Source organism: Vulpes vulpes, chromosome 11, assembly GCF_048418805.1.
Source record: "Vulpes vulpes isolate BD-2025 chromosome 11, VulVul3, whole genome shotgun sequence".
Classification (NCBI taxonomy): domain Eukaryota; kingdom Metazoa; phylum Chordata; class Mammalia; order Carnivora; family Canidae; genus Vulpes; species Vulpes vulpes.
In genome coordinates this window covers 80,228,197-80,251,792 of record NC_132790.1, presented here as the reverse complement: position 1 = coordinate 80,251,792, position 23,596 = coordinate 80,228,197, and the positions used below count along the sequence as shown (strand labels likewise).

General features: G+C 35.9%; 3 protein-coding genes across 9 annotated transcripts in view; 2 read left to right on the top strand and 1 right to left on the bottom strand.

The window, feature by feature from the left end:
* NPHP3 (nephrocystin 3) overlaps positions 1–7,349 on the top strand; it is a 40,889-nt gene extending 33,540 nt beyond the window's left edge. For 3 of the 4 annotated variants that reach the window (XM_072726860.1, XM_072726862.1, XM_072726863.1), the window contains 7 exons: positions 81–322; positions 1,166–1,241; positions 2,406–2,533; positions 3,436–3,676; positions 4,885–5,010; positions 5,822–5,937; positions 6,718–7,349. In XM_072726860.1, the coding sequence (XP_072582961.1) occupies positions 81–322; positions 1,166–1,241; positions 2,406–2,533; positions 3,436–3,676; positions 4,885–5,010; positions 5,822–5,937; positions 6,718–6,895 (1,107 nt within the window). In that variant the 3' untranslated portion in view covers positions 6,896–7,349. Of the gene's footprint in view, positions 1–80; positions 323–1,165; positions 1,242–2,405; positions 2,534–3,435; positions 3,677–4,864; positions 5,011–5,821; positions 5,938–6,717 lie in introns of those variants that run through there. The other variant, XM_072726861.1, reaches the window with a different exon arrangement.
* Positions 7,350–7,732: 383 nt separating this feature from the next.
* On the bottom strand, positions 7,733–23,506 carry UBA5 (ubiquitin like modifier activating enzyme 5). Of its 4 annotated transcripts, XM_026015446.2 has the most exons (12): positions 23,193–23,506; positions 21,478–21,523; positions 21,276–21,365; positions 16,373–16,482; positions 15,532–15,618; positions 14,848–14,932; positions 14,061–14,165; positions 13,759–13,886; positions 12,297–12,432; positions 11,930–12,005; positions 11,689–11,795; positions 7,733–11,294 (listed from the first exon to the last, which is right to left on the bottom strand). In XM_026015446.2, exons 1-12 carry the CDS (start codon positions 23,351–23,353, stop codon positions 11,211–11,213), a joined length of 1,215 nt encoding a protein of 404 aa, XP_025871231.1. In that variant the 5' UTR covers positions 23,354–23,506; the 3' UTR covers positions 7,733–11,210. The 4 variants fall into 4 exon arrangements, with proteins under 4 accessions (XP_025871231.1, XP_025871232.1, XP_072582968.1 ...); XM_026015447.2 differs by lacking the exons at positions 21,276–21,365; positions 21,478–21,523 and having other exon boundaries at positions 23,193–23,455; XM_072726867.1 differs by lacking the exons at positions 21,478–21,523; positions 23,193–23,506 and having other exon boundaries at positions 21,281–21,365.
* ACAD11 (acyl-CoA dehydrogenase family member 11) overlaps positions 22,773–23,596 on the top strand; it is a 106,248-nt gene continuing 105,424 nt past the window's right edge. The window contains exon 1 of the mRNA XM_072726864.1: positions 22,773–22,912. The gene's annotated coding sequence lies outside the window, so the exon portion shown is untranslated. The remainder of the gene's footprint in view (positions 22,913–23,596) is intronic.

Below are 23,596 nucleotides of genomic sequence, written 5' to 3'. Positions count from 1 at the left end.
TCATTTGCTGTGCTAATAAGATTGCAGATCTTACAGCATTTCACTGGCTTTAACTGCCCTTTAACTTTTTTCCCCCCTAGGCTGTGGTGCCTTTGCAGAGGTCTCTAGAAATTCGAGAAACAGCTTTAGATCCAGATCACCCAAGAGTAGCTCAGTCCCTCCACCAACTAGCAAGTGTATACGTGCACTGGAAGAAGTTTGGCAATGCAGAACAGCTGTATAAACAGGCATTAGAAATCTCAGAAAATGCCTATGGTGCGGAACATCCACATATTGCTCGTGAACTTGAGGCACTTGCAACTTTGTACCAGAAACAAAATAAGTAAGACTTAGATCCATAATACTCTGGCTTAATGATGGGGAGTCATAAAGTTCTTAATGTACTTACGTGGTAAGCTTTTGTTTTGTGGCTGTGTACTTTTCTCATCCAATATTCTTTTGAATCTACCATGTTTGAATATTATTCTGAGTCTTGGGTGTTTGTGGAGTAAGCAGCAAATTAGAACTACAAGATCCATCCCTATTTGAAGGTGTGTGGAGGATAGAGAATGGACTTTGGAGTCATATAGTTGGGTTTGAATCTGGGCTCCTTCACCAACTAGCTTTGTAATGTTAAGTGTTACTAATACAGGGCAGCCAACCATTGCCCGCAGAAAAAATTTACTAATCCCTGGTGTAATAAAAAGTCTCATATCTATTAGACACACCCACTGATTGGCATCTTTTCCTCTATCAGAAACCATGTATCATAAATGATACATACTGGAATATTTTCTTTTAATTTCTAGAAGTATTGTTTCACACAAACTATTTACATTTATATTTGACCAGAATTAGCACATACCGGAGAAGGTGGTAGAGCAAACTAAAATTTTAGATTTTCATTTAGTTAGGTCATCCTTTAGGATTCAAAGTGAATTAAATCAGTTAAAAATCTGTCAAATGTCAGCTACTTGGAAGACTAGGTTCATTTTGTTAGATTTTGTTTTATAAAGGTTTTTGTTAAAGATTTTTAATTCCATGTGACTATCATTTTTAGAAATTATGCTATATTTAAGAGCCAAAAAAAGCTTTACACAAGGTAAGGAATGCTTTCATGTCACTGAAGTATGATACTTTGGACATATGTTTTTTTTGTTTGACTTTATTTATTTATTTTTTTAAGATACGAACAAGCTGAACATTTTAGGAAAAAATCCTTTAAAATTCGTCAGAAAGCTACAAGGAGGAAAGGCAACTCGGTAATGAGAGGTTTCTTTTGTGTTGTGTTTTGAACCAGAGGAAAAGAGCATCTCTGAATATCATAATATTGATGCATAATACTTCACATATTTAAGAACTTTACATAATAAAGTGATTTCTGTAAAAGTGCTAACATTTTCTTATATACACATAAGACATGTTTAAGTATTAGTATTACTGAGAAGTACAACTTAGCAGACTTTTAAAAAGTGGAACTATTTATCATGGTTATTTAGCAGTATATACATATGTGAAAACATGTACACTTTAAACTTATACAATGTTTTATGGCAATTATATCTCAAACGTGGGAAAATTTTTTTTTTACTTTTTTTAAAGTGGAACTGTAAAGTTTATTTGAAGGCTAGACTTTGGGAGATAGATTTAAAAGCTGCTTCAGTCTTTTAAAGGAAAAGCAAAAAAATTTAATGTTAGATTCGAATGTAGAGAAATTCTAACCTTTGAGCGCAACACACACAAAATTATTTTCATTTTCTAAGCTGCTGATAAAATCTAAATACAGCTTTTTTAACTTCAACTGCTGTGTACATTTTAAAAATTAAATATATTTGACATATAACATTGTATAAATTTAAGGGGTATAACATGCTAATTTGATACATTTTATATTGTAATATGATTGCCATTGTAGTGATAGCACCTCTGTCATATCACATAATTATATATTTTTTATGATGGGAATAATTAAGATCTAATCTCTTAGCAAGTTTGATGATTATAATACAGTATTGTTACCTACATTCACTGTACTGTGCAGTTGATCTCCAGGATTTGTCTACTACTTGCAAGCACTAGGTGCATTCTAAGTACCTGATGTTTTTCTGTGTTTAGCAGTGGGATTGGTAAATATCAGCGGGTTAATTCTGTGTCCTGATCCTTTTGAAGGATTTGGGACTCAGTTCACTTTGCTAAAGTATCTCATCATCACTTTCAGAAAACAACTTTTAATGACTTTTAGAAGGTGACGCCATGTGGAAGTATGCGCATTTGCAATAACTATTGGATTAATTCAGTGTGATACTTAAAATATTTGTAATCTATTTTAAAGGGAACAAAAGGATAAAGGATATCTTAGAACTCCAGTGTAGTTTCAGAATCAATGACTGCACTTACTAATTATTATAAATTTGTTTTTGCTTCAGTATGGATTTGCCCTTTTACGTAGACGAGCCCTGCAGTTGGAAGAGCTCACTTTAGGTAAGGACACGCCTGACAATGCTCGGACCCTCAATGAGCTGGGTGTTCTCTACTATCTTCAGAATAACCTAGAGTGAGTACCATGATGTGAATAATGAAAACAAGTCTGTTTTATCTCTTAGATGCAAAGCTGCTTTATGTTTCTATCAAGTCAAGCTAGAATAAATTGATAGAAACCATGCCAGATTTTGTATATGGTATGTTATGAACATAGCCATGCTTAACAAAGACCATGGCATTTTTTTTTTTTACTGTTTCCCATCACGTTGTTTCTTTTATTAACTAAAAAGTTATTCTGTAGCATCCCTAGTATGTTTTATATGTCTATAAAAGTGTTTTGTGTAGATATTGTACATTAGACTTCACAGAAGAAACTTGACATCAAGGGAGAATAAAGAATAGAATGTAGATGGCTGCTAGTTTTGGTTTTCAGTTTATTTGGACTTAAAAGATTCAAAAAGACATATTTATACTCTGAAGAAGTGTTTGGGGCTTCCGTGGATTTCAGAAAACTAACAAATTTGATACTTTGGCTATCAGAAAAATGTAACAAATACTTAGCCAGCCTCAGAAAGGGTTCTTCAATTAAAAATTATATAGCACTAACTTCAAAGGGGAAATCGATGAATACCAAAATCTTTTGAACTAGGTCTAATAATAATAGTAAAAGTATCAGAAGTTTTTTGGAAAATATTTATGGGTTTGTCTTTTAGGAAAAGTCAAGTGAAGAACTGAGGCAATCATCCAGATAATTTAGGCCCTCACACTATCAGGAAAGCATTTTTAATTTTTGGAAAAGGGCAGGAAGGGATAAAGGGTAGGAAAGAGGAAGAGAGAGGATTTTGAGGTGAATCCTTGATATTACCTATCTTGGATTAAAAAATAAAAATACTTAAGTTCTCCCCCTAACTAGCACTAACAATTCTTACTTCTAGAGGATCAATTATTTAAGCCATTTTGGGGTTTTGTTCATAGAACAGCTGACCAGTTTCTGAAGCGGTCCTTAGAAATGAGAGAGCGAGTTCTAGGACCAGATCACCCCGACTGTGCCCAGTCTTTAAATAATTTGGCAGCTCTGTGCAATGAGAAGAAACAGTACGATAAAGCAGAAGAACTTTATGAAAGAGCTTTAGACATCCGGAGACGAGCATTAGCTCCTGATCATCCTTCTTTGGCCTATACAGTGAAACATCTTGCAATCTTATATAAGAAAATGGTAAGTAATCTGTGGCATGCTTACATGTGTTTCATAATATACCAATTAAGTCATAATTACTGTCAGCAAAATAATTTGTCTTCTGATGGGTAGATTATTATTTTTAAGAGCTTTTCAATCATAATGATTAATTTTTTTTAAACAAATAGCTGAATAGAACATTAAAAAAACACTATACCAGAGTTAACTAAATTACAGTACTGGTTGGGTTTTGTTAAAAATATTCCAAAGACAAATGCATTCCTCAGCATTCTGATTGGAACTTATATATCAGAAGTTCTAAAATTCAGCCACTATTAAGTTTTCTGTGTTAAGCAGCCATAAACACAACAAATCACATAGTTATCAGAGGTGAAGGAGGAATCTTTATAGGAGGTTAAATGAGTATTTAAATTTCATGGTTTCTTTTCTTTGCTTACAATAAAATATAACTATTCTTTGCCATAAGATTCTAGCCTGAGCAATGTTGGAATTGTTGTAGCTGTTCTAAAATGAAAAAAAAAAAAAAGCCAGAGAAGTCTGATTTTATTTAGTATGGTTACAGAGCTACGTAGACTTTTTTAGACTTCATAAGACCCTTGCTGGTCAACCTGGCCCTGAAACTGAAGTAAGAACAATGCATTGTTGCTATTTCTGCCCAACTTTCAAGTGAAAAAGAAATAATTAGAGGGGTGCCTGGATGGCTCAGTTGGTTAAGCATCTGTCTTCAGCTCAGGTCATGACCCCAGGGTCCTGGGATGGAGCCCTCCATCAGACCCCTTGCTCAGTGGGGATCCTACTTCTCCCTCTCCCTCTGCCACTCACCATGCTAATAAATAAATAAAACCTTTAAAAAATAATTAGAAAAATCTCGAAGGAGGTTGGTGGGAAATGAAATTTTATTTTGATGCCATGTCTAAATTATATATAGTAGCGAACATTTTACTGGCATATTTTGACTTCCTTGGGAACTGAGTAATAATGGGACCTTTATAAAAGGGCTTTCTGAATTATCAAAATGTATTTATATTCAATGTAGCTTTACTTACATATTCTATTAGATTTCAGTTATCTATAAGCTGAACCATTAAAGTGGGAGAAAATGTTTCTGAAATTCTTTTTCCTCAAAATGACTCATTAATAGAAAATTCTATTTATGGAATAAACTCTGTGATCAGATAGTATTTATTATTTTAATATTTTTGTTAGATTTCACTGTTGTTTTTTAGGGGAAACTTGACAAAGCTGTACCTTTGTATGAGCTGGCAGTTGAAATTCGGCAGAAATCCTTTGGCCCAAAACACCCCAGTGTAGCTACTGCCCTGGTGAACTTAGCTGTTCTCTATTGCCAAATGGTAAGTTCCCACATATTAATTCTTTATTAAGAGTTTTAAGGTATGAAATAGAAAAATGAAATAGATGTGGCATAGTAAAAGTAATTAAAGAAAATTTAAGATTACTAATGCTTCCTTTAGTACTTGAGAAGTTATTGAGGTCACATTTGTACATTTGTAAGGCGATCCCTTCCTCTTAGTGTAAAACACCTGCAGAACATTATTTAGCTCATGGCATAAGCTTCATTTTTTATTTTTTTTTTTATTTTTTTTTATTTATTTTTTTTGTTTTTTTTTATAAGCTTCATTTTTTAAATTCTGGAGACTGTACATCTCTATGTCTAATACTGTCTTTAAGCTGTGCCATTTGCTTGTGATAGGTGAAAAGTAGTGTTATACCCACTGGGCAATAAAGAAACACGATTCTACTTACACGATCAGTGGTCACCAAGCTAGGTCTAAAACTTAGGTTTCTTTCTATTACATGCTTCTACTATTATGATTAGTAATAAACTTTTGTTTTATCTACATCCTGTAGGAAGATATTAACATTATTAAAGGGGCTTGCTTCCTGGGACACCTGGTGGCTCACTGGTTGAGTGTCTGCCTTCAGCTCAGGTTGTGATCCCAGGGCTGGGAATCGAATCCCACATTGGGCTCCCAGCAAGGAGCCGGCTTCTCCCTCTGCCTGTATCTCTGCCTGTCTTTCATGAATAAATAAAATCTCAAAAAAAATTAATAAATGGGTTTACCCCAGATCAGCATAGTCAAAAATTTTAGATTTCAGCAACTCAGTGTATTCAAGTGAGCATTATTCTTTTTTTTTAATAAGAAAAAACACAATGAAGCCTTGCCATTGTATGAAAGAGCATTAAAGATTTATGAAGACAGCCTGGGTCGGATGCATCCTCGAGTTGGAGAAACATTAAAAAATTTAGCAGTGCTTAGGTAAGAATTTTTTCAGTTTCCTAATAGCAGCCAAACTCCCATTTTTGGAACAGCTTTAACTTATAAAACAACACAGAATATTTAGTGCTGATTGTTTTTTCTTGGGAGAGGGGAAGGGATTATTTTGGGTTGATTTACTTCAAGATACTGAAATAGTATCCAGAAGTGAAATGAAGGTTGCATAATCTATTTTATAGAGGAATGAATCATGTACTGTTTTTCATTACATTTGCAGCTAACTGGTAGTTAGATGGACAATTTGCCATCCTCAAAACTAATTTACCGTTAAGTGCATGTAGATTTTGAGGTGCTTAGGTGGCTCAGTTGGTTAAGCACTGACTCTTGGTTTCAGCTCAGGTCATGATCTCAGGGGTGTGAGGTTGAGCCCTGCATCAGCCTCCATGCTAGGCCTGGAGCCTGCTCAAAATTTTCTCTTTGCCCCTCCTCACTACCCTATGTGCACACTCTCTCTTAAAGCAAAATCAATGTGCACCTTTTTTTTTCCATCTAGGTTTGCGAATCTCAGGATGCAGAGACTTCCCTTAGCAATTTCACTGCACTGCACCCATTACAACATGGTCCTCATAGTGTCTATATGTAAGGCACTGAGATATACCGTAGCAGTTCAGAAAGAAAGAAGAGTTTGAATATTTTCTTTTACTGGTCTGAGTGAATGCACATACTAAAAATAGAAAGGGGAAAATGAGGAATCATACACAACTTGTATCCTATAAAGTCATTTCAAGTTGAGAGTATATTAACAATTTTTTTCTCTCAAAGCTATGAAGAAGGGGATTTTGAAAAAGCTGCTGAACTATACAAAAGGGCGATGGAAATAAAAGAAGCAGAAACCTCACTTTTGGGCGGAAAAGCTCCTTCCCGACACTCAAGTGGAGACACATTTAGCTTAAAAACAACCCATTCTCCTAATGTTTTCCTTCATCAAGGACAGAGGTAATAGCAATTACAATTCACTGCAAATGTACTTTAGGATAAAATAATTAGGAAACATATGGAACCTAAGAATGTAAAACATAAAAAGATGTTATTTTTGTGATTTAACTGATACTTGCATGAAATTACATTGGACTACATTAAAGTTTGAGTCGTGATTGTGTCAGTGTTAGCTGCTTAAAAGAATCAACTTTCCAAAAAGAAAAAAAAGAATCAACTTTCCTATTGTACGAGGTCCACGGATGTTGGACACATTAGAACCCTAAGATGACATGAAGAATGGATCATGAAAGTCTCTGTTCAACAAGAGCTAGCAGAACTGCTAAGACAAGTTCAATTCCATAATTCTTTCATCTCTCAAGAGCTGTGTTGGCCTCAGCATTCCTGGTTACGCTTTTCAGCAGTAGCCTGGCCCAATTCTCTACCTCAAAAGTTTCAAGGAATAAAAGGATAATGTTTATGAAAGGTTTGAATTGTCTTCTGTAAAATGAATAATGGTTGTCTGTTACATTTTTTAAAATTCTAGCCTTTCCATGAGCAGACTAGGCTAAGCCCTCTGCTTTCTATGCTCTCTACATTGTTCTGCTTTTATATGTACCTGCATGATCTGAAGTTATTAATGCAGTAATAAGTCAAGCTCTTAGCATTCTTTGACCTTCCCCAAGATAGGGACATGACAATCTCCTTTCTTAAATGGCCTAAACCTCTCTCTTCATTTATCTCAAACTAATGTCAATTTTATATTGAAAAGGAAATGTTTTACAGGTTTTATAAATGTTTTCATAGTTCAGTTTTGCACCATTTATATATTTATGTATAATAAAATCAATTTTAATACCTGTAAGATTCCAACATTTTAATTATAAAGGTGAAAGATGTAATAACCATACTTCGTTTTAAAAGTGCAATTTCAACGTATTTTCCCCACTTCAGTTTATACAAGAGTTTGAACATTACAAAAAATACTTGAATGTTATCAATACTGAGTAGTTTGCTCAAAAGTTTTGGTTACTTTATAGGGTTTTGGTTAATGTTCTGTAAGGCATGGCTAAACACAGGGTAGTCCATGAACCAGGATCATCAGTACCACCTGGGAGCTTATGAAAAATTAAGACTCTAGATCCTCTCCTCAGAACTACTGAATTAGAACCTGCAATTTGGCTAGATCTCCAGGTGATTCATACACACCTAAGTCTGAGAAGCAATGGTCTGATTCTCAGGCACTATAATATAATGGTGACTTAGATGAAATTTGGTAGGAAATGAGCATCCCCCTTTTGAGAGAAGTTCAAAAGGAAGTAAGATATGACCAAAGCACATCTTTGAGGGTTTGCCAGCTATAAAAGGCACAAAGTAAATTCACAAATTACCATACACTGATTTCAGATTTAAGCTACTAAAGTGTAAGATTTAATGCATTATAAGTAGTATATTAAGTTTAATGCCTTTAAAAAACTGCTTTAGGAAATAATCTAACATTCTAGGAGCCTGAAAAAAGGAAAAACCAGCAAAAGAATAAGCATTCTTTGTTCCTACAAATTTGGACTTGAAAAACATAAGTACAAACATAGTATTCAAAGTGATTTATAGCAAAAATTCATTAATTACAGTTGGGGGTTAATGACTGCATATATTTCACAAAATTTAAGTTTAAATATACTTTTGAAAGCATATTTTGATCTTACTACTTATACCACCAACTCAAATATTTTGATCTTTTTACTTATTGTACTACCAACTCAAATGTTTTCATGTAAAATGCCTACTTAAAAAGATAAAAATAGCCAGGACAGACACCTTTTTGTATTTGAGGTTCTCATGTTCACACCTTTGCAATGAAAAAGGTAGCTTTCAGACTACTCAAATATATGTGAATTGGTAGGAACCAAAAAATGGTGGTTGTAGTTCATTTTCATTAATACTTTGCAAAAAGAGAAATATGGGGGAAAATGCAATTGGAGGGTTAAAGCTTCCTTAATATTCTTAAATGGTCATTACCTTTTTGTGTCGATCAGCATGTTTATAGGTATTCAAGGAGTATTTTTATGAGAAAACCTAGAATACATATTTTTTACTACATAAAACATTTAAGTAGTACATAAATTAACTTCCCATTAACAGCAGAGAAGGGGTTAAAGCTAAACATATGGTTTTAGTATAATTTAGAGCTTTTGTGCTAAAGCAATTTGGGGAGTGTGTTTCCTTCTTTCACATTATAAATAAGTCTTTATAAATATGGTCAACCACTATGGGTTTATTTAGTAATGACTCAGTGATGATTAATTCTCATAATCAGCTCCTGTAAGTTTTCATGGCATACAGACTTTCAAGAGAGCACTCCAGGTAGCAAAAGACACCTGTTACCAGATTTTTTTGGGGTAAATAATTCAACTATTTTTTAATGGAAGACATTAGACAAAGAAATTAGATAACTTAGATAAAAGAGTTGGTACAGTATAAGACACCAGCAATGTGCAATGCCATGTTAAGAACAAAGGCTATTATACTTTATCCAACTATACAATTTTTAAATTATAAGCAAAGCCAAGTCTGACTTTAGGCCCCGTATTGGGCTCCACACTGGGAGTGGAGCTTTTATATAGCAAAGCCTTACCAAATCAATACACCAGAAGTTCCAAAGAAGTGGGGTTATTTTTAGACTACATTTCTTTTTTGAAATTCAAAACATTTCAGGTAACTAGAAAAAAATTTTTTACAGATGAATTCACTAATTTTTGTTTAATGACAAATGACCTACCAAGGCAACATAAGTAAGTTTCAAGGCTACCATCCCATTTTCCTGACCTTACTCCAAACAGAAGAATCACTATATGATTCTAGAATCTCAAAACAAATACATTGAGCATATTTGATATTTGGGACTTCCTGAAATCAGTTTTTAAAACTTTATTTTACAAGTGAAAATTGCATTTTTAAATTTTGTAATAACATTTCTTCTCTAGAGATACAATTTACTCATTCATATCTTCAAAACAAAAAAGAAATCAATATAGAGGATCAGCATAGTAGTATCCTACTGATAAAGGTTACACATACGTATTCTTATTGGTCTCCAAACCATTGGGAATTTAAGGTTCTCTAAGCTTTCATTATTTGTATGCAATGTTAGAGAAAACCAGTTTATCAATTTGTGATTTAGTGGGTCATGATCAGGGTAAATTATACTATTCCAGTGAATAAATACATGTCCATCATTTCAGAGGTTATTTAGGTCCCTTTTATGCCAGTACAGGACAATTATCTAGTTATCCAGAAAATCAAATTTTATGAAGTATTCAGAAAGTAGCCCATATGATGGGCATAATCTAGATGATCTTAGCCTAAATTTATTCCTTGATCCTCAGTAAAGTGCAGTGACTCCAGATGTATGTTCTACAGATGCAAGGATTTCTTTTCCTTGGTCAGTGCAGAAATACAGTTAATTTGTACTTCCTGAAAATACCTTTGTTTATCCATGAAGAAAGCTTACTTTTATTTGCCTTTGTCTGGTTTTGAATTCACAGGTTTACAGACTTTTCCAATGACTACATTTTAGCTTGTATTTCACCAGGTAACATTTGAAAGGATATTTATTTTGTAGCTTAACTATTTTAAATTCACTGTTGGCCAAGTTAATAATAGTGGATAGTTTTCTTATAGAGAGGGATTCTAAATCAATGAGTAGATACCTGCTAGCTCTAATCAACAGGTTGTACCTCCTGTACTTTCCCTATATTTGAGAACTGCATACTACTGTATCATCCATGGCCTCAGGCAACAGACCACAAAGGATTACTAGAAGGAAAAAGAAATATAGCATATTGGTCCTTTCTTCCCACCCCTCCCAAATGGTCAAAGCATTTCAGTGGCTAAGTTTTCAAGTTTTCTTAACTGGAATGAAACAGGAGTTTTAGGAATTACTGATTTAGTTAAAAAGGGACAAATAACACAGTAATTTCAAAAAGTGTTAACAATTTTGTGAAGATTATGTATCAATGTTGCCCTAAGCATTGTTGGTTTTTTGTTTTTGTTTTTTTTTTTAAGATTTTATTTATTCCTGAAAGACAGAGAGAGAGAGAGAGGCAGAGACAGGCAGAGGGAGAAGCAGGCTCCACGCAGGGAGCCCAATCGATATAGTACTTGATCCCAGGACTCCAGGATCACGCGCTGGGCCAAAGGCAACACTAAACCGCTGAGCCACCCGGGCTGCCCGCGTTGTTGTTTTTTTAAAAAAAATTTTCTTTCTTTCTTTCTTTTTTTTTTTTTTTAATTGCAAGAGAGTAGGCTTAAACTCAGGAGATAATAGGTCAGTCCATTATCTACATATTCTTCATTTTGGCCATAAGGTCTTCCAAGCTTTCACCAGAATCTTCCACAGTTACCTCAGCTACAGAATCTTCTTGCTATCAACAAATAAGGGAAACATTGTGAAAAATAACCATATAAGATTTACAATGCTTAGGAATACAAAATCACTAAGTTGTAACCATGATCTCTATTGCAGTGGTATTTATGGCTAAAATCTCAATATACAAAAATGTTACCTTCATTAATCAAAACCTACTTTATCCATTAATGAGTCAAGAACACTATTTTAGGTCTGTGTTTCAAACAGTTTAAAAGGCACTGTGCCTATTTCCACATTAACACTGAATACCTCTCACGTCTTAACGCCTATAGTGTAAAAAACAGGAAATACTGCATTGGCATTATAAAATAGGAAAAAGATGAGAGAAGATAAGCAGACATTTTCTCTTATATGACATTTACTTATGGTAAATCAGATTTTGGATGTACCTTTTTGGGAACTGTGTATGCCACTGTAATTCCTTCAGGTAAGTCAGGAATTGGACCTGAAGAATTTTTCAGTTCCTCTTCTGAAACCTCAGATACCAACTCAATACCTAGAAAATTAAATTTTATAATAGTTTTCAAGGAACTTAATAAACAATAATTACTCAAAATCTGTATAACTTAATTCTATTTCCTCCCATAAGACATTTGATGATGCCATTTCAGTTAATGAAAGAATTCCTACCCCACTCATTGTCTTCATGTATTATCTCTTCCTCTTCTTGAATAGCCTCCTGTTTGGGCAATGCTGCTACCTTTTTCTGTAGAAATCAAACAGTATCAATTTGTTCTTACTCATTCTCAGGCATCTACAGCATTGAGCAAGAATTCAGACAGGCTTTTTATTTTACTCAAAGCAAGAAAGACTTCAGATTTTTTTTACTTTTGGAGCATGGTGAATTTTTTGCTGACATTTCCACCTTAGGGATACAATCAAGAAAACTTTCAAAATCCAGGAATCCATCTATCTTGTATTCCAAATCTAGAAAACTGTTTTAAATTATTGTCCGAATAATATGACCTCTCACACATTGTGATGGATTGGTGTATACCTTGTATTCTTCTTGGTGCTTCCTGCAATTTCTGTCATCGCACTGAGGATTTGGCTTCATGGACATAGTAGGGAAAAAATCTTGCATTGCATTATATCCAAGGTAAAAACTGACAGTACCAAAATTTAACAGAAACCTAGAAAAACAAATCAAAGTACACTTAAAGAACTAAATCATAAAGTATTAGAATTGAATTTTTTTTAAAAAGATGGTTTTTAAGTACATAATGATCTTTGTAACAAAACAGTACTTTAAGATGTCAGATTAAAATATGAAGACATGGTACTAAATCTAACTACTGTTTAGAAGTTTTTATACAGAACTTACTATAAAGTTTACAATCTTAAATATACAGTTCAATGAAATTTTCCAAAAGTCTTCACCCATGTAATCACTACCAGATCAAAATACAGAACATGTCAGGTATGCCACAAAGCTCCCTTGTGCTCCCTGCCAGTCAAATCTGATTTTAGAAGATTATATGGAGAGGAAAAATCCCATATAAAATACAAACAAAAGGAAAAATACTTGCAACAAATGTTAATATACAAGACAAAGAAACTGACCAAATGATAAGCAGACAATTCACAGAAAAATGTAAGTGCTCACCCCTTTCCATAAACTGAAAATTAAAATGAGATACCCATTTTTCACCCATTAAATTAACAAAGATTAAAAAGTCTGATGATACCCAATGTTATCAATTGGTGTGGCTGAAACAGGTACTCCAACATTGTGACAGAAATGTATAATACTTCTAAAGGAGAAATTTAATACTCTCAAAATAAATATTGCATAAACTCAAATTCCACTTCTAAAAGTGCTTCTGTATATCATGCTGCAATTTGTTATTATATTGGACGGTTAAGAAACATAAAGCTTACTAAAGTTGTAAAGTGAGAGAAAAAAATGGCCTGATGTAGAAAAAAAAAACCTTAAAAAGGTTCTGCTTTTAATAAAATGTGAGTTGGTTCAAAAATTCTTTGACATTAATTTTAGCTGCAAAGAAATCTTTGCCCTTCTTTTTTGCTGTAGTTTAGATGATGTGGTTGCTGGATATGTTTTTGGATAGCAGAGATATTATCCTCATTAATGTATAATCACATTGGTATTATTTTTAGTAAGAACTAAATAAGTATGTTTATGCCCTTTGGTCAAAACTGCAGAGATTTAAGTCATTTGGTCACTACTTCATAAATACACTAGTACCACTGTACCATTTAACAAGAGTTATTCTAAATGCAGAGTAACATATGTGTATTAATATGTTTAAATTAGATATACTAAGATATGTATGTAAATTTAAAGTACATTATATTATACATATATAAAAATGTATGTATATTTAAAACTAGATTTTAGAAAACTACTTAAATAGTAATTCCAATATTTGAGATGCTTTATGAAATATATTTCCATCAAAAACAATCAAGACTATTCAGAAAAATTAGCCCTCACTCACTTTAACACATTTTGAACTAAGATCCCAGCAACCACTCCCATAGTGGTAGGAAGACTGGCTGCACAAACACCTTCTCGTTTCAGAGTCTTTTCATCAATATTTGCAGCAACTACAAGTGGTGGAGCACACTACGTGAAAAAGAATGAAAGAAAATATATTTCAAAACAAAAGGAAAAAGTGTAACATAGTATTCTATCACATTCAAAGTTTGTTTTTTCTCTGAATACATTTTCAACATCCCTAGGAACTCTAGTACTTAACAGTGGAAAAAAAAAAAATAAGCCAAAATAAATCATGCATACCGCAAAACAAGCAGATTCTCCAGGAATTATGAGCTGTATATGCCCTGACACAGCATTTTCACTGACCCCAGACTCCATCCACGTTTGCCCAAGTTCATTACAAGCCTTAGTAGAAATAGGTGAAAACATAACATCAAAAGAAGTAATTTACCATAAGTTCTTTTCTTGAAAAATTGGGGTTTAACTAAATGGATTACCAAGATGTTTTTAAATTTTTCAAGAGAAAGTTATAAATAGTGGAATTCCTTGGCAAATGCCACTCTCTAAAAAGTAAAGTGACGGCATTTAAGCAAGCAGTCAATAAGTACCTAATTAAATTGAACCATTAGGTTTATAGGATATATTAATGTAAAAATTCATTTTTCTAAAATAATTTCAGCAATTAACTGCAAAATCTCTTTTGAAAAGTTGAAAACACAGTAATTCAAAAGAATTTTATTTCTGAGAAACTAGGTTTGTAGGCAATTTATATTTATACCTAAAGTAATGAAAGTCAAAACCAATGCTGACAAAGAATAGGACATCTTAAGATAGTCCTTTATCTTAAATATTGTACTTCAGAAGTATCTACTATGTTATAATTTCTATATTGGAGGAAATAGGATACTAAAAATATAAGCCACATCAGTAAGGCTAGACAAATCCCACAGCCATTAGAATCTCAAAGGCAGGCTAAGAGATCATTAAAAATTAACAGAACACATCATATAAGGGTTTAAATGCAGAACTATACAAGAAAATAGATGAATCCATGAGTGTTAACATCTTAGACAATAGGAATACTTACTGTATTTATTGTCATCCGAGCTTCAAAATTGTCCACGCAGCTAAGAACTAGGTCAACAGGTTTTCCTTCTTCTAATCCACCATTACTAGGCAAAGCAAATAAATTTTATTGGGGGGTGGGGGAATCAGGACACAAAATACCCTCTAATTAGACTGCAGGCACACATTTATTCTTTCAGTAAATGAGTACAATCATGACATGGTATTTAATATTAAAGATCTAGTAAAGAGTATTAAGTAATATGAATATAATATGAATGATACTACAGTTCTACTCCTGGAAGGCACAAAAATTACCATTTCCCTATCAGCTTCCAGACTTTTATTCATGTTTCACTCCACATGTAATAAAAATTGAATACAATTCAATATCTCAGTGTTGTTACAACATTCCGCAGGAAATCACTTTCACGTAGAAATATAATCTAGAACACAGAACTTAAAATTGAGGATCCCTTTTTAATCATAACAAGTTTTTTGTTTTTTTATTGTTGTTACTACTGTGTTTTTGGACAATACTTAACTTTTTACTGGGCTCCTAATACATAAAGATCGCACAGAAAACTATTTTAAAAACAAATATATATTGAATGTATGAACTCATTGAGTTAAATAAACATCAAGAGATTTTTCTATTACTTGTTTAAGCTAGACACTGTACAAAATATTCATAAATAAAATTTACCTTATTCTATCCATGAAATGTTGAAAGTTTTCGACTGTGGTTATATTGTAGTTGTGTACTTCAAAAAGAACATCAGGATTAATGTTCCTGAGAGGAAAAAAGGGAATGATTATTAAACTACTGGTAGGAATACTAAATGAAAGCAGGAAAAAGAACTGAAAAAGATCATTTAAGAGGTTAGAAAAATGGAATTCAAACTATTCAAAGAAAATCCAAAGTCCTCTTCTACTTATTTTGACCCACTTCAAGGACTACTACATTCACAACATTTTGACTGCATATTACAGAACTGTTCCCACCATGTATGTGCTTAGAATTAAGCTCTTATCACTTCTGTTGAGTTACCACTGAGCCTGACAAAAAGAGCTTCCCTATTCCTTATTTAATTCAGTGCAAGCATGTTTGGGGCCACAAAGAAACTTATTAAAGGTTGGCAAGGCAGGCCACTAGTGTCAAATCTATTTTTATAAAGTCTGCAAGCTATGAATGGTTTTTCCTTAGAAGAACAATGTTTCGTAATAGGCTAAAATTACATGGAATTTAAACTTCAGAGTCCATAAGCAAAGTTTTATTGGAGCAGCCATGCTCACTCATTTTTCTATTGCCTACAGCAGCTATTGCACTACAACTACATAGCTAGACAGTTTCACAGTTGGCCCTCCAAGCCTTAAATATTTACTACTTCGTCCTATACAGAAAAAGTTTGCCAACCCAGTTCCAAGAGGTAAGACAATTTGTATAGTAAAACCTGTATTTTATAGAGAAAAGTTTGTGCATTAACTTAAATAAAAATACACGAACTAAGATTTCACTATAGTCTTTAATTGCTAATTCCCTTTACCTCAAAGTATATTCTGCTGCTTGAACTTTACTTAATCCTGCTTGATGAGGTTGGAAGAAAAGTCTATTCATATTGGCCAGTTCCACCTTGTCATAGTCAAAGAGTAGCAACTAAAATGAAAACAGTGGTATTTTGATGAAAAACATACCGAAATATAAGCTAAAAATAACAATAAATTAGTGGACTTTACATTTGACGGGTTTAATAGCTTGACAGTAATATTAGCTAGCTCTAAAAATATTAATTCATTTAATGCTCATATAGGTATAAATGAGACAACTATGACACATGCCCCAAAGCCACTCAGCTAATACATATGAAAATGAGGTTCAAATTCAGGCATTCTCAACCCAGCATCTGCACCCAAACCCTAATACTTACTGCCTCTCTAAAGGATTCACTGAAAAACTGTTTATTCCATTTCATTCCAATTGTTTACTGAAGACCAAGAACACATTAGAGAAGTGAAATTTTAAGATAAAAACAGGGCACCTGGGTAGCTCAGTTAAGCATCTGCCTTCGGCTCAGCTCATGATCCCGGTGGAGTTCCATGTCTGGCTCCCTACTTGGCAAGGAATCTGTTTCTCCCTCTGCCCCTTCCCTGCCCATGCTCACTCACTCTCTCTCAAAAAATAAGATTAATAAATAAATAAGATAAAAACAAATGCCATAACTTAAAACCATAGTATAACATGACTCCCTTTGTGACTAGGACACCATTTTTAACCCACACCTAAAATATCACCCCAAACAGAATTACTACCCAGTAAGTTTCCTTCCATGTATTTAGACATGACAGCATTTCTCACACTCACACATACACCTTTTTAAAGATTCCATTTTTTTATCAGTAAGACCAGGTTGCACCCAAATATTTCCAAGGTCCCTTCCTTCACCTAAAATTCTGTGACTAACACAATTCTCAGCATCCTAAGTTTAACAATAAAAACAAAAGTATGGGAAAATGCCAGGGTAAAGTGAGCACAGAAGCAAAGGTTACAGCAGTGGTTGAGGGGGCTGTGGCTTATGGTACATTATCCTGTACACAGCTAAAATTAAAAAAAAAAGGGGGGGGGATATGGTGGGGGGGAGTCTTAATAATAAAATTAACCCAACCCACAGAACAACCCCTGGGTAACTCTTAATATCTTGCTAGAAAAAATGCATCTCTTCTGTCTGCCCTCTATAATTTTCTGACTCGGCTTAAAAGTCTCCAAGATATAGTTTATTTCAGCTCATTAGACACTACTTATTAAGTCAGGCCAAGTATTAAATCTGAGTCATCAGCTTCATAGCTGGTTTATAAGTGACTTATAAGTGACAGGAAATCACTTGAGTCATCAGCTTCATAGCTGGTTTGTAAGTGACTTATAAGTGACAGGATATCTCAAATTTGGGGATAGGAAATATCAGTTGTAGCTCTGTCACAAGTTAGCTCTGATCATGGATAAGTCACTCACTTTTTAGGCCTGTATCTTCCTCTGTAAAATAAAGGAGCTGATCTAGATCTGGTGATCCAGGACACCTCAAAGGGGTTAAAAGGTGGGCTTGAAGTCTCCCATCTTGCTTCGTGATCAATTGGCAAGAAAAAGATTTCAAGATTACATTTCTGGATGGTATCTTTTCAATTAATATATCTGTAAAAGTTTCTTTGTAAATATTATGTGTTCTGGTGTGTCTAAGATTCCAAACAAAATGATCCCTGCATTTCCTCAAGATGTATAGTGACAGTCTGGTAAGCAAAGCAGTCTGAGCAAGAAATAGGAAATGCAGAAATAGGCTTTGTCTGGTTGCATATAATCTTTGCTCTTTTTAAGCTCTGTGAGCTCTGAAATATATTTTTGGGTTACTTCAGTGTGTTTGACAAGACAGCTTGATATTTCTATCAAACAAAAATGACTTTCATATTGCAACAACCTTTGTAAGAACCACTCAAAATTCTCTTAAAAGGCAAAAAAAAAAAAAAAAAATCCCTGTTTAAGCATGAATTAACTCCTTGTTTATCTGTTTTTATATATTGAAAAGAATTCTGAAACTTAACCTATGAGATCCTTAACTTAAAACTTGAATGCAGGGATCCCTGGGTGGCGCAGCGGTTTGGCGCCTGCCTTTGGCCCAGGGCGCGATCCTGGAGACCTGGGATCGAATCTCACGTCGGGCTCCCAATGCATGGAGCCTGCTTCTCTCTCTGCCTGTGTCTCTGCCTCTCTCTCTCTCTCTGTGTGTGACTATCATAAATAAAAATTAAAAAAAATAATAAAACTTGAATGGACATTGGAATCCCTTGGAGAGTTTTTAAAAAAAAATACTGATGTCTGGGTCCCATCCCCAGAGGTTGATTCTATTCTATTTATAGATAGCAAATTTTTTTTGAACTTCCCAGGTGATTCTAATCATAGAACTATTTGATAACCATTGTTCTAGATCCTTGCTACTCAAAATGTGGTCTGGACTAGCAGTATCCGTATCACTGGAAGCTTATCAGAAATATAGGGGCTGGGCAGCCCTGGTGGCTCAGCAGTTTAGCGCTGCCTTCAGCCCAGGGCCTGATCCTGGAGACCCGGGATCGAGTCCCACATCGGGCTCCCTGCATGGAGCCTGGTTCTCCCTCAGCCTCTCTCTCTCTCTCAAAAATAAATAAAATCTTTAAAAAAAAAAAAAAAAAGTAAAGAAATATAAAGGCTAACTTTTTTGGGGGGGGGCTAACTTTAATATATATACAAATTATATGGAGATTTGTTAAAATACAGATCCTTAATTCAGCATGTCTGGCATGGGGCTTGGGAGTATTTATTACTAACAAGCTCCCAGGTGATGCTGATGCTACTACTTAGGGCATCAGACTGAGTAGCAAGGATCCAGCAGTTCTTAAAAATCCCCCTAGGACAGCCCCGATGGCCCAAGGGTTTGGTGCCACCTTCAGCCCAGGGTATGATCCTGGAGTCCCGGGACTGAGTCCCACATCGGGCTCCCTGCATGGAGCCTGCTTATCCCTCTGCCTATGTCTCTGCCTCTCTCTCTGGGTCTCTCATGAATAAATAAAATCTTAAAAAAAAAAAAAAACCCCTAGAACATCAGAATCACCTGGGGATTTAATACAAATTCAAATTATTAGGTGCACTAAAAACCTAAGGAATCAAAACCACTGGGGTAGGGTCTATGTTTTAAGAAGCCTATGAAATTATTCTGAAGCACATCAAACCTGAGACCCATAATCTCCATGATCTCTATTATCCTAGGTCAATCAGCTATGATTCTTTGATCAACTATAACCAATCGTTGACTGGCTTTTGTAAACTTCAAAGATTTTAAAAGGTTAATAAGCACTTATAGAATTTTAATGTTGCCTTTTCTATTATACTGATAAATGAATGCCAACTTTGAAACCATTTTCTTTTAAAAATTTGGGGCATGGGGATGCCTGGATGGCTCAGTCAGTTGAGTGTCCAACTCTTGATTTCAACTCAGGTCATGATCTCAGAGTCCTGAGATTGAGCCCCACAATCTGGCTCCTGTGCTCAGTGCAGAGTCTTTGTCCCTCTCTCCCTCCCCATGCTCACTCACTTACACTCTCTCTCTCAAAAAGTAAATTAAATCTTTAAAAAAAAAGGGGGGGGAGGCATGGGACAAGACCAACATATTAAAAAGCACTGATAAACTTTGTGGGAAAAATGCTTGCTTTGTCAAAATGCTAAAGAGGGGTAATCAATTGTGGAAAGCTTTGGTATTCAACCACTAAGAATCTAACATCATAGGCTTTACCTTTATAAATCTGAGACTAAGTATACTGATTTCCAGGATAAGATTCTCTCTCCTTCCTACCCACAACCTAAATCGATTTTAGAAAAAAATGAAAGAAAAAAAAAGCCACATAGAGGTTAAAAGAAATCTAGAGCATTCTCCAGTTCAATTTTAAGAGTAAGAAAGGTATTTTCTAATTAGAAGTTTGTATCTCTTCTTCACCTATCTCACCCACTTCCCCTCTGGCAACCACCAGTTTCTTTTCTGTATTTAATAGTTTTTGTTCATTTTTGTTTTTTTAGATTCCACATATAAGTGAAATCATATATTTGTCTTTCTCTTATTTCACTTAGCATAATACCCTCAGGACCATCCATGTTGTCATGAATGCCAAGATTTCATCCTTTTATAAGGCTGAGTAATATTCCATTATACAAACACACTTATCTTCTTTATCCATTCATTAATCTATGGACACTTGGGTTGCTTCCATATCTTGGTTATTATAAATAAATGTTGCAGTAAACACAGGAGTATATATATCTTTTCAAACGGTTTTCCTTTTCTTTGAGTAAAAATAAGTCATGAAAATGAAAAGTACAGCATAGAGAATATACTCAGTAATACTGTACTAAAGTTATATGGTGACAGGTGATGACCGTACTTATGAGCACTGAGTAATGTACAGAACTGATGAATTACTCAATGTGTTGCAAAACCGAAATACTGTAGGTCAACAAATTTTTAAAAATAAGTTAATAAAGGGCCACTATTCTTTGAAAAAAAAAAAAAAAGGTACATGCTTTCTAGTCCATCTTGTATAAAGCATGTTTAAAAAATATGATAGGTGCCTGGGTTTCACACACTATCAATTTAACAGACTTCTCTCCTAAGTTTCTATATTTAAAACAGCCCAAATTGTAATATATCTTATTCCAAACAAAAAGTTATTGAACAAAATTGGGATATTCCTTGTTTTATCTGATTATCAGCTTCCACTTGGGTGGGGTTGTATCTTAACTACTGTGGGTAGAAAGAACAATATGAATAAAGACAGCACAAATCAACAAACCATTAGTAACGAGAAAAATTCCTAATTTGTACCTGATTTACTCCAGAAGTGAGAAGTTTCCCTATGACAGGCAAAGAGAAATGTTTTTACCTTACCAATGCCACATCTTGTCAGCATTTCAGCAGTCACACTACCAACTCCACCGACACCTACTATTGCTACAGCAAAGGTTCGGATTTTCTGTGAAACGCAAAATTATAGATTTGTCGGTTAGCTTTCCATCAAAAATGTCATCAGAAATAATTTTCATTTACTGAAATCATCTTCAAAAACTTGGAAAGGTTTACCATACCTCATAGTCGCTTACGATTCCCATTCGTTTCAATGCCATTAGCCGGCTTAAAACAATGAAAAAAATGTTTTAAAGCTTACAATCTTTTAATTGTGATACAGGTAAACACATCATCACAGAAAAACACAAACTCAATCATTGCTAATGCTTTAGAAGAAATCTTTCAGGGGTGCTTGGGTGGCTCAGTTAACATCTGCCTTCAGCTCAGGTCATGGTCCCAGGTCCTGGGATAGAGCCTCCTACTTTGCTCCCTGCTCAAAGGGGAGCCTGCTTCTCCCCCTCCCCCTCTTGTTCCCCCTGCTTGTGCTCTCTGGTGTATGCTCCCTATCAAATAAATAAAATATTTAAAAGAAAAAATCTTTCAGGGGCTTTTACCAGGTGAAACTAAAACACCTGGGCAGCTTTAAAAACACTATCCTTCCAGGTGTAGCCTGTGCAACAAGATTTTTTTTAAAAACTCCTCAGATAGTCTAAAGGACAACCAAGATTGAAACTGACTTAAATGTTAAGGGTCCAGATGAGATACGTTGAAGTGAAATTTCAACATTTTTCCATGCTTCCTTAGCGTATGTAAATATTTAATGTTTAACATCAGTTGTCTCTGCTCATAATGGACGATGTCTACCTTTAGTAAGTACCAACTGCATGCCAAAGACTGTTAAGTACTTTAGTCTGTTATGTATTTAATATATATTTAAGCCTATACACATAAAATTCCCATTCATTTACACTTTATTATTATATAGATTTTTATTTATTTATTCATGAGACACACAGAGAGGCAGAGACACAGGCAGAGGGAGAAGCAGGCTCCATGCAGGGAGCCCGACGTGGGACTAGATCCCAGGACCCCCGGGGTCACGACCAGAGCCTAAACCAGATGCTCAACCGCTGAGCCACTCAGGTGCCCCTCACTTACACTTTAAAGAGTCAAATAGCTCTACCAGGCTTGCTAGGAAATTCTGCAGGCTTCTGGCCCCTTCCTCCCTTTAACCCTCCTTCCCAATTTCCAGCTGTTACTAACACATCTCTAACTTGCTAACATTGTTACTTCGGGATTTTCAGTTTTAGGTATCACCTGAAGATTTCACTGGTACCATTGGTCCCTACTCTACACAAACCTTTCCCATGGTCGCTGAGCTACCAAGAGGTGGGATCTGATTCCAATCGGTCCGGCTCTGGTAATCCTTCCTCTTAACCACCGCACCACATTCAACCAACTGAAAGGACGGGAGCGGACGAGGCTGGCGAAACCCAACAGCTTTTAAAGCTAAAGCTAATCCTGGTCTCCCGCCACGTCCCCAGTTTTGCAATACCGAGAAGCCTTTATGAAACTCGAAGCTCAGCTTGGTGGGCTTCACCCCTGATGTCATCTTCTGAGACTTATTACTATCGGTTTTATGCAGAACGAGGGAGACTGCGGCAGAGGCATCAGGTAACGGGACGCCTGATCCCCAGCAGGCCCGGGAGCAGCACCATATGGCTGATTCACTCGGGTTTGGTTTTGTGTATGTGTGTGCGCCTGTTTTAAGAGAAAGACTGCCTTTTCACCTCTCCGAAGACTCGGCCTGGCGCGTCAGGGCGCAGGACCCCAGCACGCGAGGAGGGAGGTGGGAGGCCGCGGGAGCTGGGCCCGAAGGGGCGCCTCACTGCGGACCACTCGGACACCCTGACTGCACCGCCTCCGCCCCGCCCCGCCCCGCCCCGCCGGTCACCTGTAGGGGTTGGAGTCCACCACCTCCGAACTCATCTTCTCGATGCGGACCCGGCCGCCGCCTCCGTCGCCTCCCCCCACGGCCCGCCGACTTCTCTCCTGAGCCAGGGCCCGCTCCAGCTCCTCCACCCGCTGCTGCAGCCGCTGCACGGGCTCGGCCATGGCTGGGACCCCGGCCGCCAGCGCCCCCAGCCGCCGCCGCCGCCGCCGCCCCACGCTGCTAGGCGTGCGGGCCCCGCGAGGGGAAGGGGAGGCAGCCGCCGCCGCTTTCCTAGCCCAGAGCCCTGCGGAAGTGCTCCCGGCGCCTCACACGCGACACGTCTCCGCCGCTCCCGCGGGGTTCCCACGGTACCGCTTCCGGTACGCTGCAGTCATCGCTCCCCCTCAGGGGGGAAACACCCCCCC

Coding starts and splice junctions, on each gene's coding strand:
- UBA5 (XM_026015446.2), bottom strand. CDS start 23,353: ATGGCCGAGCCCGTGCAGCGGCTGCAGCAGCGGGTGGAGGAGCTGGAG. Junction 15,619..16,372: donor GCAGCAGAATATACTTTGAG/GTAAAGGGAATT, acceptor TTTTCCTCTCAG/GAACATTAATCCTGATGTTC. Junction 11,796..11,929: donor ACATGAAGACAATGAGTGGG/GTAGGAATTCTT, acceptor TTAATTTTCTAG/GTATTGAGTTGGTATCTGAG.